The sequence below is a fragment of the Hyaena hyaena genome, unplaced genomic scaffold (assembly GCF_003009895.1).
Source record: "Hyaena hyaena isolate Hyena2069 unplaced genomic scaffold, ASM300989v1 scaffold_181, whole genome shotgun sequence".
NCBI classification, from domain to species: domain Eukaryota; kingdom Metazoa; phylum Chordata; class Mammalia; order Carnivora; family Hyaenidae; genus Hyaena; species Hyaena hyaena.
In genome coordinates, this window is record NW_024080813.1 from 1,219,949 (window position 1) to 1,239,095 (window position 19,147).

At 41.8% G+C, this 19,147-nt stretch overlaps 1 protein-coding gene across 2 annotated transcripts in view; it reads left to right on the plus strand.

The window, feature by feature from the left end:
* The first annotated feature begins 8,583 nt into the window (after window positions 1-8,583).
* The window catches only part of PPM1A (protein phosphatase, Mg2+/Mn2+ dependent 1A), a 43,975-nt gene continuing 33,411 nt past the window's right edge, over window positions 8,584-19,147 (plus strand). The window contains exon 1 of one of the 2 annotated variants that reach the window (XM_039240760.1): window positions 8,584-8,829. In XM_039240760.1, coding sequence (XP_039096691.1) covers window positions 8,631-8,829 — 199 coding nt within the window. In that variant the 5' untranslated portion in view covers window positions 8,584-8,630. Of the gene's footprint in view, window positions 8,830-12,108; window positions 12,516-19,147 lie in introns of those variants that run through there. The other variant, XM_039240761.1, reaches the window with a different exon arrangement.

A 19,147-nucleotide genomic window follows, 5' to 3' on the forward strand; every position in this document is an offset into this window, starting at 1 on the left:
CAACAGTGTAGGAGGGTGCCCGTTTCTCCACATCCTCGCCAGCATCTAGAGTTCTCTGATTTGCTCATTTTAGCCACTCTGACTGGCGTGAGGTGGTATCTCAGTGTGGTTTTGATCTGTATTTCCCTGATGAGGAGGGATGCTGAGCATCGTTTCATGTGTCTGTTGGCCATCTGGATGTCCTCTTTGGAGAAGTGTCTGTTCATGTCTTCTGCCCATTTCTTCACTGGGTTGTTTGTTTTTTGGTGTGGAGTTTGGTGAGTTCCTTATAGATTCTGGATATTAACCCTTTATCTGATATGTCATTTGCAACTATCTTTTCCCATTCCGTTGGTTGCCTATTAGTTTTGTGGGTTGTTTCCTTTGCCATGCAGAAGCTAGTAGAATTCATCTTTAATTTTATTGAGGTCTTCACCAAATTCCTTCTTAAATTTCTTTTCCCCATCCCACTAACACATGTCCATGGAACTTGCTTCCCAAGTATTAAAATTTGACAATTCAAAAAAATCTAAAAACTTTCATATTAAGATGTAAGCATCTGCCATAGGTAAGGACACCTAAACTATCATTCTCACTGGATAGCACAAGGTATAAATAACTAGTAGAATTTTAGTCTTCAGCCTTCAGATGTGTGTTGGGAGAATATCAAGGGGAGAGGGAGAGAGTAATGATGTTCTTGGAGAATATTTTTGAGGGCACTAAGTATTCACCTGAAATTGAACCACTTAAATGGGTGTCTATCTTACCTACTCTCAATTTAGCCTTTCCTACAAGGTATTCCTTATGACATTTCACTATACTTACCCAGAAAGGTTACTTGATGAGTCATTGGCAAAAATATCTAAGTATAGTTCTCAGAAAATGAAAACATAAAGCTCCAGTAACAAGAGCTCTCTAAAAGACTACATTCCTATCACCAAAATGTAATCATTCTATGCCATTTCAAGCTGAAACTAATTTCACTTCTTCTTTAAGGATTTATGAAACTGACATGAAAGGATTTTTCTACTTCCACTTTTGCTTTTCTAAAATCTCTTTTCCATATTGCAACAAGAGCAAAACGTAAATCAGATCACATCAGTCCCCTGCATAAAAACCTCCAGTGGTTTTCCATCACACTTAAAATAAAATCAAAATCCTTAACTGTGGCCTATAGGCACCCTGCCTACATAGCACTCTTTCCCACCTTGACTGTACCCCAGACATCTCAGAGTTCTGTCTGTTCCTTGACATGTCAAGATTACTCCCACTCCAGGGCTTTGCTCTTGCCTGGGTCTTCCCTTAGATCTTTACATGGTGGCTTCCTCTGTTATTCAGGCCTGCCCAGCTGCCATCTCCTCTAACAAGATTTCTCTCACCAATTGGTAGAAAGTAAACTCTCCTTTGCCCTCTCTCCCATACCACTTGCCTACATCGTACTTTGCTCCACATCCATTACAGTATTTATTCCTCTATAATGATCTTGTTTGTTTTCTATAAATCCCAAATAAGCTCTATGTAAACTGCCTCTCTTCCTCTTCACCATAAGATCCCTCTAGATGGGATCCCTCGGGTCTCAGTCGGTTAAGCATCTGACTTTGGCTCAGGTGGTGATCTCACAGTTCGTGAGCTTGAGCCCCACTTCAGATGAGCTTGATCCCTGCTCTGGGCTCCATACACTCTTTCTCTCTCTCTGCCCCACACTCACTCACAATCTCTCTAACAAATTAAGTAATTAATTAATTAAAATTTTAAAAATAAGACAAAAATATTTTAAAAAATCCCTAGCCTCTAGAGCAGTGGCTGGCATTTTTAAGGTACTCAATGCCTATTGATTAAATAAAATACATTGTGACTCAAGTCTATAATATAAAAATTATAAATACTATAACATACAAAATGTAGGGTTTGGAACCAGTCTTTCAAGGCAATATAAGAAGAGCAATCTAGAGTTTAGGCTCAGAACTGAATGGCTACCTCGAGTGTAGATGGCATGAAGTGAACTCACATAAAAAGGGGTCAGCAGGGCTGGCCTTGGCAGAACACTCCAGCAGGCCCTCAGTAAGCCAAAGGACTAGAAGTCAAAACAAGCCTAAGAGAATAATTTTAGCTCGGCAAAGGACAAGTCTATGTGAACCTAGCTAGTTGTATGGGAGAGAGAAAATATTGCACTGGCAGGTGTCAAATCATTTACAATGTATTATTATTAAAAATATTACATGATGTGCTTTAAAGTAACAGTTACATTTTCTTGTGTGTCTACACACCATGGTATCAGGCAATGTGGTAGGTTCTTTCTTTCCTTATTTATTTATTAACAATGTATGTATTTTTAAATTTACATCCGAGTTAGTTAGCATATAGTGCAACAATGATTTCATGAGTAGATTCCTTAACAGCCCTGACCCATTTAGCCCATCCCCTTTCCCCTAACCCCTCCAGCAACTCTGTTTGTTCTCTGTATTTAAGAGTCTCTTATGTTTTGTCCCCCTCCTAGTATTTATATTATTTTTTCTTCCCTTCCCTTATGTTCATCTGTTTTGCATCTTAAAGTCTTCATATGAGTGAAGTCATATGATATTTGTCTTTCTCTGACTCACTAATTTCACTTAGTTCTATCCACATACTTGCAGATGGCAAGATTTCAATCTTTTTGATTGTTGAGTAATACTCCATTTTGTGTGTGTGTATGTGTGTATGTGAGATAGGTTCTTTCTGTGCAAGATCTCATCTGTTTCTGCAAGGAGATTATTCCATGTTCCTGATGAAGAAACCAAGGCTGAGAGAGGTTAATAACTTGTCCACAAGATATAGCAGAGATAGGCTTTGGGATATCATCTTTGGCTCTAACAAGTTTAAAGTATTTAAAAATGATTGTTTTGAATATCTTCAAAATGAATAAATATGCTCTCCTCCACAGTTTTCACCATGGCCTGTTGGATTATACCCAGCCTGGTCTCACATTTACAGTGGACCTGCCCCTTAAGGCACCTACCATAAGCTCTAGAGTTCTCTCTCTCTCTCTCTCTCTCTCTCTCTCTTCTTAGGCACAGAGGCTGACAGGGGACTAGAACTCATGAAGTGCAAGATCGTGACCTGAGCCGAAGTTGAAGACTGAACCACCCAGGTCCCCCTAGACTTTTCATTCTCTGATGCTGATCTGAATTCTTCCTTCCACCAGCTGCTTTTCCACAAAGAGGCCTCTGCCATGTTTGTACCAATAACAGATTGAGGATACTCTCCAAGAACCTCTGGGGTGGGGTCAAAGGCCGTTATGCTGCCTTTTCTCTTACTAAGTTGGTTTTATAAAGAATAAGCCAAAAAGAAAGGAGAGTCTTCCATGAAGGGAAGAAAGAAGTTTTCCTTGAATGGAAAGAACAGGAGAATGGTACTGGTGACACGTGGAAGCAAAACTCTAAGAAAAGCGATGATTGTATATGGAGCATGAGAAATATTTTGCTATGTAACTCCTCTCCCAAAACATTTTCAGTAAGGACACAATTTGGAGACTGGTTCTTTTTTCTTGGATGGGAAACCACAGTTGAAAGGGCCTCAGTAAGAGAGAAGGTCATCTCAAGAAGGCCCAATCAGTTTCCAGAACAGGAAAAGCAGAGACTTTGGACTCAGATTGTCCTAGGTCTGCAAAAGAGCTCTTTTTCTCAGTCTTAGTTTCCTCTTCTGTAAAATGAGGGGTAAGAGGAGAGAGGAAGTATCTTTTATGCAAAGTTATTATAAGAATTAAATAACACCCATAGGGGCTTGATATGGAGCTTGGCATATTCTAGGCCACATTCATTCCCTTCCCCTTCTATTGAATTATAATTGTCTTCTCCGTAATTCCCAAGAATTGGCTCTAGTTCTACTCTGCAAAACATGAAGAGCTTCTATCACGAAGGTGATAGAATGTCTTCATGTGATATCTTCATATGATAAAGCTCTAGTTTGTCTAGAGCTTGCAAGAAAAGGCATATCAACATCTCTGTATCACTCTCAAGCTTTAAATGACTTCATTTTTCAATTACTGCTTTTATTACCCAATTAAAAACACTTTTAGGAAACAAGATACAGATGAAAAATGAATCAACATACTGAACAAATCCTTCAACTATTAAATAATAAGATAAGTATACATCTCACCTTGCAGCTTTTCTGAAGGCAAAGGATGTATTTTGGTAATAAGCACCTTATTAAGCACTCACTTGGTTTCAAGGATGTCCAGATCTTCTGTGGTATTGGACTGCTCTTAACTACAAATAACTGAATACAAAAATAAAAGTGGCTTAGACAATGAGAAATATTTATTATCCACCACCCTCCCCAAATAAATTCCCAAGGTAGGCAATGGCAAGGATGGCTCAGTGGCTCAACAGTGTGCAGGACCCAGTCTTTTGTCATCATTTACCTCCTCCATGTTACACTGTTTTTTTGTTTTTTTTTTTTTTTTAAGATGGCTCAAAAGTTCTAGGCTCAGACATAAATGTAATAGCATATGGGTGAAGAAGGCATTTTCTCTCCATGACTCTTCTTATTAGGAACTCTAATTCCCAGATTCATCTCCCAAGACTTTTCTCCAGGTTCCATTGGTTAGAATTGCATCACATACCCATGCCTTAAGCCAGCCCTTCCCAATTTTTTCACATCATGACACAAATAGAAAGATAATGGGTTTTTTTTTGTTTTAATGTTTTACTTATTTTTGAGAGAGAGAGACAGAACATGAGTGGGGAAGAGGCAGAGAGGGAGACACAATTTGAAGTGGGCTTCAGGCTCTGAGCTGTCAGCACAGAGCCCAACACAAGGCTTGATCTCACATGAACTGCGAGATCATGACCTGAGCCAAAGTTGGACACTTAACCGACTGAGCCACCCAGGCACCCCAAAAGATAATGTTTTTATGACTTACAGGGGTACCTCAGTGAAGTTCCTTGTGGCCAGACAGGACAGTCTCAGGTTTCAGTAGTTGACCCTTACTGGAATATTCCAAAGGCTTAAAGGATCAATACTGTGTCACATCTCTAACCTGCTCAAGACATACCAGTATGTGCTGCACATAGATTGGGACACTGTGCTCTAGACTACAAGAGAGACTGAGAGAGCATTATCCATATACAAAATATAGTGAAAGAAGGATCTACCAGTGAGAAGGAAAAAGGACATGGTGATCAAGGGTGCCTCATCTATTCTAAATCTTACAATAGAATGAGAGGAAGTACAATTGACCTTCGAACAGCATGTGGTTGAGTGGTGCATGTCCACTTATTTGTGGGTTTTTTACAGCATAGTACTATAAATGTATTTTCTCTTCCTTATGATTTTACTAACATTTTCTTTTCTCTAGCTTATTGTAAGGATATAGTATATAATATATATAATATACAAAATATGTGTTAATGTGTTTTGTGTTATTGATAAGGCTTCTGATCAAGGCTTCTGTAGGCTATTTGTTGAATTTTTGGTGAATCAAAAGTTATAGGCAAGTTTTCAACTCTACAAGGGGTCAGAATCCCTAAATCCCTGCCATGTTCAAGGGGTTTGAACATGAAGAATAAAATTGAAGCTCATAATTTAAATGACTTGCTTGAGGTCACAGAGCCAGTAAGTGGCCCAGTTGGCACAGTGGATGAGAACCAGTGGAATGCTGGTAAATGTGTAACAATCAGCTTTTCCAAGTGTAGTTCTGACATGCCTGTTGGTTAATATTTAAGATAAAACTGAAACAGTGAATATGTCTATGGGAACTTACTTGTCAATGATGTGAGTAGCTCCTTTGCTGAACTGGATGTTTTATACCATTCACCATGTAATAGCTATAGACAAAATATGCTTTTTATTTTTATTTGTATTTATTTATTTATTTTCTGAGAGAGAGAGTGTGTTCCCACACACAGGCAGGGGAGGCACTAAGGGAGGAGAGAGAGAATCTTAAGAGGGTTCTACGCCCAGCTCAGAGCCCAAACTGGGGCTCAGTCTCACAAACTGTGAGATCATGACCTGAGCAGAAATCAAGTCAGACGCTTAACCAAGTGAGCTGCCCAGGTGCTCACAACATGCTTTTTAAAGTTTAATCTGCATTGAGAGTTTCTCTGTCACTTTCTTAAGTCTAGACAATCAACAAAGTGATAATCAAGTCCTGAATTGTGGCACTTGCTGGTTTCCATGGTGTAAATACTCCTTTCACAGCCAATTTCAAGCCACCAAAGAGAAGTCACTGAATATGGCAGTGAGAGGGGATGTGCAGTAACACATTATAGAGAATTTTCACCACACAGATACAATATAGGTAAGTAACCTCAAGCGCACAGATAATAGTAAGCCATATTAAAATAATTTGGAAGTGGTGAGTTTTTAATATACATTATCTTTGCTTAAATTTTATTTAATTCAATGTTTTATATAATTTAATTTTTAATAATGGCTCTGTTTAACAGACTACTGGCAAACTCCTTGAAAATTTAACAGTCTGCTCTCCTGTGCTAGTATAAGCCAGCTCCACACACCACTGTTGACCCTAAGCCCTTACATTTTCCACTGTCTCCTTGCTGCCTTTATTACTGACATGTAAAAGATAGAGATGATCTATAGGATGCAGGGAAAAGCCTGGGTACCAGCCATTACTTCTGATGTCCCTGTGTTGCTGCCACTGGACACTCAGTTTTCTCTTCTGTAAATGAGAACAACAGTCCTTGCCATGCCTACCCATAAGGGATGCTGTGAGGATTCAACTGATTGGTCAAAGTGAGAGTGCTTTGAAAACTGCAGAGCCAGATACAGAAAAAAAAGTCTTTATTATGATTGTTATTTCATCACTGGTGTTCAACCAGGCCGCCATCATTAAGGATACAAAATGGGGGCACCTGGGTGGCTCAGACAGTTAAGCATCTAACACTTAATTTTGGCTCAGGTCATGATTTCCCGGTTTGTGAGTTTGAGCCGAACATCAGGTTCTGTTCTGACAATGCAGAGCCTGCTTGGGATTCTCTCTCCCTCTCTCTCTCTCTGCCCCTCCTCTGTTCACATGTGTGCTCTCTCAAAAATAAAATAAACATTAAAAAAAAAAAGGATGCGAAACATGTTGCAGTTTTTTTTTTTTTTTTAATTATTTCTGAGAGAGAGAGAGACAGTGTGAACAGGGGAGGGTCAGAGAGAGAGGGAGACACAGAATCCGAAACAGACTCCAGGCTCCAGGCTAGCTGTCAGCGGAGAGCCCGATGTGGGGCTGGAACCCACGAACCGCGAGATCATGACCTGAGCGGAAGTCAGAGGCTTAACCGACTGAGCCACCCAGGTGCCCCTCAAAGATACAGTTTGATCTGAAACCTTCTGTACTGTCCACCATAAACAGTAGACCCAGAAAAATTGTTCTTGAGATGTCCAAATTTTTGTTAGTCTTCACTCAATAAGAGTAGTTATCTATATTCGGAGAAAAGGGATTCTTTTTACTCATTACTAGCAGCTGCTGGATTGTCTGAGGGGATCTCTCCCTGGGATTGTAGAATGCTTCTTATTTTCAATAGTTGAATAAAGGTCCTTTGATTTTTTAAATGCTTATTTATTTTTGAGAGAGAGAGCGAGAGCGAGTGAGCACAGGCAGAGGAAGGGCAGAGAGAGGGAGACCCCGAATCTGAAGCAGGCTCCAGGCTCTGAGCTGTCAGCACAGAGCCTGACACAGGGCTCAACTCACAAACCCTGAGATCATGACCTGAGCCAAAGTCAGACGCTTAACTGACCCAGCCACCAAGGTGCCCCTCCTTTGATTTTTTAATTTTGATTTTTCAAGCTGCTTTGCTTTTGAGGCCAGACCAATTCATTATTTTGTATGGATCATGCCCCTCTGCTCAAGGTGGATTCCACAATGTGAGTTTGATTAAGTATCCCAAATATCCCAAGTTGAAATTCTAAACTTGATTGACTTTATAAAATATATACCTTACATTTGCCAAACTTCTCTTTGGTCTACAGACCAGGGTTCTGCCAAAGTCCTTCCACATTAAGCCCTTTGCCTATGCTGATCCCTCTGCCAAGAAAGCTTTCCCGTGATTCTTTGCAAAGTTAACTCCTCCTCTTCCTTTAGCTCAGATGCTACCTTCTTACAAAGGTCTTCTCTGAACACCTGTTTCGAGTCATCTCCCCAATCCTAATTTCCTTATATGTTTCCTTTTGTATCTCTACCCCTGATTATAATATCAGATCCTTGAGGGCTGGGACTTTGCCCATTCATAGCCTTATCTACTACCAGCCTGGCAGACAGTAACTATCTGTTCAACAAATGAATTTGTCTGAAAGGATCCACACCAATATTGTAGGGCTGTAGCTGTGTACAGTTCTCTTGAGGAAAGAGCCTCTAAAGACTCTCCAGGACTTGGCCTGTGGTGTTCACGGCGGTCTACATTTCCCTCAAAAGGCCCAGGAGGAGTCACAGTGGCAACACGAGACTGCTGGCTCCAGTCTGCTCCACCCTCATGGAGCTGCCTCAGTGATGTCACACAGGGCAGGATTCTCTAATCCTTCTCATTCTGTGACAGTCCTTTAAAATCCTAAGTGTTTCATGACTCGGTATGGTGCGGGGGGAGGGGGATGATGGAGAAAATAGGACTAGGGTGGGAGGTACACCCCTCGCCAACAAAGTTGGTTTAGGGACACTATCCACTGATATGTACTGCTTCAGGAAGAAGTGGGTAGCAGAGGCTGTAATTTGGGCTAAGAGAAGAAAAAGTGACAAGAGACGAATGGGGAAAAGAAGGGCAAAGGAGATTAAAAAAGAACAGAAGAAAGGGAGAAGAGTGATAAAGAGAAAAGAGAGAAGAGGAAGACATATGAAGAGGACATGTGTGAGAAAGAAACGTGGAACAGGTAGTGAAAGTGGAGGAAGAAGAGAGTTGAATCTCAGTCTTCTTGGCTTTGTGACTCTTGAGTAGTGAGTGACTGACTTCAGTGGGAAAGGATGGATGGCTCAGGAGAGGGGAATTCTCAAGTGCTTCCTTGAAGGGTCACTTAAAGAGGGACCTTTATTTTGAGAGGCCCAAGCCAGGATGTCCCATGGGTGACTCTCCTGGGTGGATTCACAATAGTAATTTGGGAACAAGTGATTTAACCTTCACTTTGAACTGTGATTGTGGAGGAAAAGAGGAGAAAGTATTATTGCTAACCAGATTAAGCCTCAGACTCCTCACCTCGGCCCCCATCCTCACCATTACTAGGCTAATCACATACAGTTATATTCAGGACTTAAAAGCCAATCTTTCAGAAAATCCTCCTCTTTGGTAACTGAATTGTAAACAGATTTCTGAAGCAGAGGAGGATAGTATTATACCTATAAAAATTACTAAAATACAATTGTGGAAATATATGCTCGCTGATGTTTCACAGAAAGTCGCTATGAACATCCCAAATATGTGTAGGAGGCCCAAGCAAAGACTTAAGTTCAAACAAAAAGAAAACGTTAACCTTTTTTCAATGTCCTTTCCTCCCTTCTAAATAGTTTGGGTTTTGCCCTTAGCATATTTAGGAAACATAATATTTAGTATAATAATAAGGAAGGGGATATTATAAAATCGAGCTTATTTATTCAGACAATACTAAGATATCTTTCTTCCAAACTTTAAAATGTTATCTTATAACCCATGAGTTTCCTAGTTCATAAAATGTCCCTGCAAGCTGTATCCAGAAATAAGAAATAGTAGGAAGGTACAGCTTTATCAGCAGTCTGTGGTACACTGTGCAGCCTTCTCCAAAATCTCTTTTTGCTCATATTTTCTATTTTTCTGCCTCGTCTGCTATAATTGACCCAAATTCTCCTACAAGTGTAGAACAGAGAGAAGATATGGGAACCTAAGCGGAGGAAGCAGAAAGATAGGAAAGCCCTACAAGTTCACTGTGGTCCACTACTGCCATTGGCTGTCCGGGCTCTGCCTTATGAATAAGATAATTTGTTTTCCAAGGGCACTTCAAATAGTGGTTGCCACATGGGCTTTTCAATTTCAGAATGGTAATGAGTCCACTAGCATGCTAATCATGCTGTTACTTGTTTGAAGTATTAAGGATTTCAATACAGAACCATTTCAAAGATCTTTGATCTAATTCCCCCTCTCCCCCCTTTTTTTGGCAAGTGTATGGAGTAGTAATTAGGAAATGTGTCCTCAGATGATACTGGGACCAAACACATAAGTGAATTTTATTTTCACATTGTATATCTGGAAAAGATCCATCTACATCTTACCCTAAGAAATTCTAACACCATAAATACTGTGTAGAGTGACTGGGTTCCTTGAAGAATTGGCCTCCCAGTGACTATTTGGTGATACTGCTTTATCCTGTTGTCAGGTTCCAGGCCTAAATGTGAAAGGAAGAGAAACTCCCCTTCAAAAAGTCATATAGAAAAAAATTGGAAATGGCTTTCACAGCTTCAAAAACAGCTAAGTGTTCATTGAATGACAGAAAGAAAGAATAGTTTTTTTAAAATTTTTAATTTATTTTTGAGAGAGAGGGAGACAGTGTGAGCAGGGGAGGGTCAGAGAGAGACGGAGACACAGAATCTGAATCAGGCTCCAGGCTCTGAGCTGGCTGTCAGCACAGAGCCTGACGCAGGGCTCGAACCCACAAATCTTGGGATCATGACCTGAGCCGAAGTCGGACGCTTAACCGACTGAGCCACCCAGGCGCCCCAAGAATAGATTGCTTTTGATCTAGGAGGTGGGCCAAGAGAGTGGTTATAGGAGACACAAAGTAGCAGCGTAAAAATTGCTACAGTGAGTTCCTGAGGTAAAAACGGAGAGGCCTCATCACGTATTTACCTTTTTCTTGGCCAGAACACAATTTGGTTAATATTTTCAGGTGTTCTTTTTAACGTACCTGCCTCCTACACTGACCTAGTTGGTTTTTCTTTGTATAAACGAGCGCATCTTTTAAACACACGGATTTTACTTTTAAACTTCTCTTCCAACAAATGTGGTATGGGTCAAATCCATGAACAGGTTAAGCTTCTAATGAGAGGGAAAGACACCCCAGCCAATGGGAACTCGTGGTGGTGATGTACTGCTCCCGGTTCTGATTCATTGGCCGCCTAGGGCTTGTCATTCTATCCCGGCGTCTGCAAACAGCGTGGGTCGGTTTTCCGTAGACCAGCTAGCTAAACTGGATTTTGGCCGCCTGCATGTGCAAGTTGCAATTAGGTTCACTTGATCTCCGACTCTTAACAGTAGCAGCTGTTACGTTTCTGATTATCCACCAGATTTTGACAAATCCTGCGTTCCTTAAAGCTCGCTGGAGGTCCTTGGAGGCCACCCTGTGACAGAATCACGTGACTGTCTAACATGTGCAAATAAATACAATGTGGAATCCGATGACCTACAGATGGAAAACCTGCGAGAAACTCAGAGCATGTGCCCCGTATGTGTACCAGTTGCAGTCGCGTGTGAATGGGTGGTGGTAGGGTGTTGCTGCCCTTCGGGCCAGAGGTGTGTGGTAGCAGAAGCACCTGCGTGGGGCTCCCAGGGTCACTGGTAAGGGTGGTTCCAGACGCTTAAGGCCCTGTGGGAGGGGGTCTGGCGGCGGCCTGCATCCAATAATGCTTTTAAACCACAGCAGCGAGGCGGCAACCAGGCCGCGACTGCGCCGGAAGAGTAGTCGGTCCTCGGTGCTCTGAGAACGGCGTCTGTGCAGGGAGTGGGGTGTGTAGTTAAGACAAGTGGAAGCGCCGGGGCGGGAGGAGCCGACGCCCTAAAGGGGAGCTCCCGAGTCCCGGCTGGACAGACTGCCGGGGCACCTTTACACTCACACACACTGTCCAGCCCCCAAAGCCGGGGGCATAACGACTCCAGTCCCAGTTCTGGTCCGGTATTCGGATGCTTCCTTCGGCCTTCGCCTGGGGCCCTGGCCGCGAGGGGGCTGCGGCTAGAGGAGCAGGGTAGGGCAGTGATGTCATCTGCGGCCGCCCCTCCCCCGCCTGCCGGCCCTCGCCGCAGTTCCTGCCCAACGACATCCGGGTCTCTCCAGCTGCTCCGCCGCGCCGCAGCTGTAGCGGCCGCTGAGCCCGGGGGGGCGGGGCTGACAGAGGAGTCGGGGAGGGGCAGCACGGCGCCTTCGTGAGCGCGCCTGCGCGGGGACGCGCTCGAGGCGGTGGTGGCGGCGGCGCTAGGGGCGGGAGCGCGCGCGGGAGCGAGGGAGCAGTGGTCTCGGCGCCGGCCCGGCCCGCAGCTTCGGGTGCTCGGGCGGCTGCAGCGCCGGAACGGGTGGTTGGGGAGGGGGGGTGGGGGGGCGCCAAGGCAGGTGGGGCGCGAAAGCGATGAATCTTTGGCTCTTCCTCCTCCTCCTTCGGGACCCGCTCTCCGCCTCCCGCTCCAACGCCCGGATGATCTGAGCCGCGAGGGCGCCGAGAGCCGGGGGCCCGGACGCAGCCCGGCTCCTCCCCTCCTCCGCCCCCTCCCCAGCCTGACCTGGCCGGCGGCCGCCGCGGTGACCCCCTTCCAGCCCCCTCCCCGGCCGCCGTCGCCGCTGCTGCCTTGGCCGACAAGGGACCTGCCCGCCCGCGGCTGCTCCGGGTAAGCGCGACGCTCGGGCCGAGGGCGGGCGGGCGGACGGCGCGGGCCTGCGCGGCGGCGGTGGCGGCCAGGCCTGGGCCTGGGGCCTGTAAACAAGCCGGGCGTCTGCCCGGGTGCTCCCGGGAGGAGACACGACAACTCCACCCCCTGGCCCGGCCTCCTCCCCGAAGCCGGGCGGCGGGCGGAGAGGGGTTAACGCTCTGCGAGGGCGGTGGCGGCGGGCAGGCGGGGGCGGGGTGTTGGTGGCGGCGGCGCGGGGAGAGGGCGCGACCCTCCCGCCGCCGAGGCCGGGCGGGTGTTTGTGGCCGCGACGCGGGCGAGGGCCGTAGGCCATCGTGGCCCGAGAGCGGCGGGCGGAACTTTTTTTCCGGGGCGAGGAGTGGGGCGTCGCGGCCCCCCCCACCCCAGCCCGGCCGCCCCAGGCTCCAACCCCTGGGAGGGAGGCCGCGAGAAAGAAGGGGGTTGGCTTCCTCTGGACCGGACTTAGCCTCGAGGCACCAAATTCTGGACGGTTTGCTTCAGGTTTTAAAGGGGGCTGAGCTGAGAGTGAGGCTCCTTCTGAACTCAAGTTCATTCATTATTAAGACATCGAACAAATGCATTGAAATAAATCACACTGATTTTTTCTCATATTTTTAACTATGTAAATTGTATGATAAGTTCTTAACGGTAGAGTTTGATGGTTGAGGTTCTGTTCTGCTTGTAGATTTTACATATTTTCTTGAAAGACAGCTTGGCAACCGCCGTTTAGATACGTTTTGAAAATTTCATCACCTGAGGTCTTTTTCCTTTTCTCAAGCACCGCATGGGATTTATAAATCCACAAAGGTCGTTCTTAAGTTGTCCAAGCCACTTCGCCACTGAATTTTCTGCTAATTGGAATAATGAGCCGCATGAATTTTAAGAAGTGGTTGGAAGAGTAATGGGAGGTGTAAAAATCAATGGGATATAAGTAGTATCTTCCCAGAGTAGATGACTTTGACAATAATGAAAGATATGAGAAATTTAAAAAAAATGTTCTGTGGAAAAAGGGCTTAATCTTTTCAACCTCACATGTTGGGATTTTAAACGCAACCACTTTTTTTTTTTCTTTAGATGCAAAGAGCTCTGAAGTCAGAGGATTTATTTATTTAAACAATGCTCTGCTGAGCCTTCTGAGTTCCAGAGCTCACAGGAGTCCAACTGGACTTACTCGCCAATTCCGCTTTAATTGTGAAGAAAAACTTCACTTCTATACCTTTTATCTTTTTACATACTGGGCCTTTTACAAATACTGTATATCCGTAACTCTTTACAGAGTAGAAAACTGATTAGGGAGAGTGACCCACCCCACTGCCTATTTTCTAATCCTAGATGTTACCTTTGATTTAATGTTTCTTTTGTCAAAAAATTTGAAGCACAAAGTAACATTCCTGGCCTCATGTTATAGTTGTGTTATGTATAACTCACATATATCTGAATAAACTGTCATGTAGGGATGTTTACTTTTAAGTTGCAAGTTGCAGCCATTAATGAGAACTGCACATGGAAGTTGCTTAAGACAATTGTGATTTGATGTCATCAAACATTTTTCACATCAGTGAAGTTAATTTTATTATTGGAGAGGTAGATTAAGACCAGTAAGGTTTGGGCTAGCTGCCTCAGATTATATTTGAGAAATAACTGATAAATGCTAGAGTCATCAAAATTTCTTTTTTTTTGGTGGAAATTTACATAAATTTCTCTAAGCATTCTTTTTTAAAACACAGGTTATTTTTTTTTATATTTTAGTTTGAAGGACTGAAGTGATGACCATAATTACAATATAACCTGTTGAAGGGAACACTGCATTAGGAGATAAGAATTGTTTAGTCCTGGCTGTGCTCCAAAGTATCTGTGTCCATGGACAAATCCTTTAACCTTTTGAGTCTCGCTTACGAATCAGTAAAGCTAAAGTAGTATACTGTATTGTCAAATCCATGTCCAGTTGTTAAAAATTTTTATTCTGTTAACATTGTCTGTTCAGTATGCCTTGACCATACCAGGCATTTAGATGTTTCAGTGTTCTAAAGATGTGTGTTATTTAGAAATAAGTGTCTTACTTAAAATAATTTTAAGTTGGTGATTGTTCTTTAGAGAAGATAGTCCTGGAAGTAGGCTTTATTGATTTTTCTGTTGGGATTGGGAAGTCTAGAAAAACTCTTAGGAGGAAGAGGAAGAACTCTTAGGACAGAGACAGGATTGTTGAGACTGTAGGCTTGAACAAGCACGGGACCCTGGGTAGTTTGATGTGAAGGGCATTATAAGAACGCATTGTATCTTTATGTGAGTTCAAGCCAGGTCTTGCTTATCTTGTTAATAAACCTTTGTCTGAAAATTTGTTTCCTAATACCTAATTTTTTTCAAAGGAATCTATAGCAACATCATGTTGTCACATTGTAAATGTGGCTAAGCGGTTACTAAAACCTTACAGTCTTTGAATTTGTTCAGATTGTATCTAGACTGTTTATTATCATGGCCAACAGTAAGTGTAGCTGATTCTGGTTTAACTATGAATGTTTATTTAATAATTTAAAGACTGACATGTCCACAGAGTTTATTATCCTTGAAATGCTCACCCATGAGAGCTAGATTAATTTCTTAAGGTATAAGTCTGTGATCATGTAGAAATAATTATAGGGTGATATTTTGATGATCCCCTTCCCCCCTCCCAGTGATTTTCGAACTCTTGCCTGAGCACCTGCCTCTGAGTGGTACTGATTACTTTTCATCCTTAGATCAGAGAAGCTAGGCAGCCCTGTAAGAAAATTGGCTCAAGTGGAGTCCTATAAGAGTTAAGCAAGAAGATAAAACAAGGTGTGGCCCTGTGAAATATGTGGACCTTGGGTGAAGGGAAGGTGTGAGGCAATTGGGTAAAAGTTTGTTTCTTCCCGTACCTTTGGTAGTAACTTTATGCCAGAATGTGTTCTGTCTTACATTTCAAATAGTATTCATGGCAAAAATGTTAAAATCCAGTTGCTTCATCTATTGTTGTACTATTAGCCATGAAATTCTCTGAATTTCTTTCTGAGATGACTACCCGCCCTTTTATGAAAGGAGCTTGAGTTAAATGATATCAAAATCAAAATGTTGATGATCTGTTTTCTTCCTTTTCTCTTTCTAATGTCTAATGTACTTTATATTACATGAGTAACAATTTTATATTTGATTGAGTCTCCAGAATATATTCCTTGAAGATTTTGACCTTTGCATGTCCTAGCTGTCTACGTTCTACATAGATAATCTCTTTACCTAGCTTTTCTTTTGCTGAGGCAGGTAGGAGGAGCTAGAGAAAGTAAACGATTAAGAAAGGTGAGCTTCTGTATACCTTTATCTAAAATCTAATAGACTTTAGAATTTCTTAAACTGAGGAAAAAGTACCAGGTGTTAATGTGTATTAATAAAGTAGAGTACTGATATTATGTTTATAAAATAAGATGTTGTAAACATTCCTTGAGTGTGATAAAGGAGGGAGCTTGAGTTTTTATAATTCTTAATATGTTTATTTGAAATTCATTGACTTTATGTAGGATCTGGATTGAAAGTCATTAGTTTTTGTTACTGGTATGATTTGAATTAAAATTCTATGAGACCAAACTACTTCTAGATACAGAAAAAAAGTGAATAATAAGAGCCATAGTTTATTGATTATTTGTCAGGCTGTAATTTTCACCACAACCCTCTATTGTATATTATGTTATCTCTGTTTTACAAATGAGGAAATACAGACTCAAAATCTAAGTAACATGCCAGGATCAGAACTATGTAAATATAAAAGTATTTTCAAAATCTTCCTAAGTGAATTTTTCCTAATTAAATGAGCCTTCTTGTTCCTAGGAGTCAAAAATTGAAAAGCTGAATGTTAACACTAAGATTCAGATTCCTAGAATTAAAAGAGACCTTATAAATTTATGTATAAATTAAGTCTTCCAATACAAGAGTTTCTCTTCTGAAAACATTCAGAAGTAAAATTTATTTTGTCATTCTCCAAGTTTCAAAAGTCAACAGACTTACACAATTTTATGTCTTAGCTATCATTTTTCAGATTGAGGAATGGAATCAATATTCTCAAATGGTTGATATCCTTAATGAAGGATTAAGGTAAATGTTTCTATGTACATACATACAGTCAATAGAACCACATTAAAGGCTTTAGAGGGGAGACGGTGGTAAAATTTCCTAGTGGGGTTATTGGAGCAAGCCACTTGATTTCTTTAAGTCTCAGTTTTCTTTATCTGCCTTATGGAAAAGTGTTTCTTATAAGATATTCTTGAAGATTAAGTAAGATGATCGTGTAAAATACTTCTTCTACCATGAGGAAAGTACTAGATAAATAGTAGCTGCTATTGAGTTTATGAAATCTTCAATATAGGAATAGAGACTTACTGAAATCTTCAATACAGGAATAGAGACTTACTGAGCCTTTGAGCACAGTTTTAGCAGTGAACCTGAAAGCCATACTATAAGAGATTGAGTAGAGACTTTAGAAGAAGTTGTGAAGATTGTAGGCATATGGAGCTGATATATATCTATAAAAGATAAAAAGTTAAGAGGTAATGGAAGAGAGTACGGTTAGATATATTTGACTATAATCTGGAGAGGTCATGGGTTAGGGGTTAATGGTTGGGTGGGAATAGACAGTTAAATAGAGGATAAAGAATAAGAGTAATAAAGCAACAGTGAATGTTTAGACTAGAATGATCAGTAAGTGAGGAAAGACAAGGGTTAGTATTTTGAAGAGGAGTTAGTTTATGATTAGAAATGGGCAAGAAGATACTGCTACAGGAAAAAATGTGAGAGAATGAGAAAACTATTCTAGTTAACCAGTTCTTGTAAAAAAAAAAAAAATAGTCTTTATATAAACGTATTAAGGCTTTACAGGTGGGTCCTGTGTCATTTAAGGTTGAAAAACTGCATTGAAATGCTACAGGTCTTGTCGCTTCATACCCAGAAGTTTTAGCACTTCAGCTGGTCTTTCCCACTTTCATCTTGTGCTGCATCTCCCTCCCCCATTCTATAAACCATCACAAACCCTTCCTGATTAACTACTTGCATCATATTATTTCTCTGCCCAGCATACTTAGAGATTCCCTTTTTCTTTAGAATAAAGTTTAGAATTCATTGTTGGGCTTTTGACACTTTCCATGATTGAACCTCAGGAATGATTTATTTCAGCCTCACTCGTAAGCTTTCCATCTCTAGAACACACCCTGTACTTTTCTCTCAATGGACTGTTGCTCATGCTAAGTGGTAGCTTGGAATTCTTGCCCTTCCTTTTCTAGCATTTGCTTTCCTCTGTGTCAAAGCTCTTTTCTAGTATTTCCTCTTCCACGGAGCTTTCTCTGACCACAGTGTTTAATCTCTCATTTCTCTGAACTTCTATAGCAGTATCTATTGTATTATTTGTATGCCTTTAATAGTATATTTTACTGTTAGGTGTCTGTGTTCTAATTATAATCGTGTGTTCAGTTTAATTACAAAATTCTGAAGGGGAAAATACAGTAGCTTTTTATTATCCCCAGAGCCTACCACAGTACATTGTGGATAGTAGATACTCAGATATTTTGTAAATATTAGGCACGGTCTACCTGAGAGTGGGAGGGATTGCTTTGGAAGTGGTGGGAAAAGTTAAGAGCTTTCAGGTAGCAAGCATTGCTCCTTTTCTTCCTATATATTATTTTGACTGAACCTGGGTATATAAGTGTGAAGATAATACAAATCAGAAATGTGGCAGAGCGTATAGGAGGATTAGGAGGAACTTAACTGAGGAACAAGGGGGAGAAGAAGGGGGGAAATGGTGGGGGAAAGGGAGAGAGGCAAACCATGAGAGACTCTTGAATGCTGACAAAAACTGAGGACTGATGGATGAGGGGGGGGGAGGGGCATGGAGGAGGGCACTTGTGGGGATGAGCACTGGGTGTTATGTGGAAACCAATTTGACAATAAACTATTTGTAAAATAAAAATAAAAATAAAAATGTGGCAGAGTTCTTATGTTGGTGTAGAAAAGTAGGTCAATTGGGGCACCTGGGTGGCTCAGTCTGTTAAGTGTCCAACTTCAGCTCAGGTCATGATCTCACGGTTCAGTTTGTGGGTTCGAGCCCCGTGTTGGGCTCTGTGCTGACAGCTGGCTCAGGGCCTGGAGCCTGCTTCAGATTCTGTGTCTCCCTCTCTCTCTGACCCTCCCCTGCTCATGCTGTCTTTCTCTTTCTCTCTCTCTCTCTCTCTCTCTCTCTCTCTCAGAAATTAACATTTAAAAAATTTTTAAAAAGAAAAGAAAATTAGGTCGATTGATTCTAGACCTAAGGGTTTCATTTTAACTTCCAGTTAAGGGTTAATAGGGCATTCATAATCCTCCATCTCTTTCCAGAGTTAAATTTGCAGATATTATGAACTAGTCAACCTTTTAAACAGGAGTGGTAGAATCACAGAAATTAGATGATGTATTAGTTAAAAGATGGGCGATAACTCACAACTAATTTAATTGAAACCAAAACAAATGTCTAATGTATGAGTAATCTCTGTACATGTAAACCTTAAAGCTAAACTTTAAACCATATCAAACTGTTAAACTATTTCTAGTGTTTGGAAAATGATTAGTAAAATTTCCTTTAT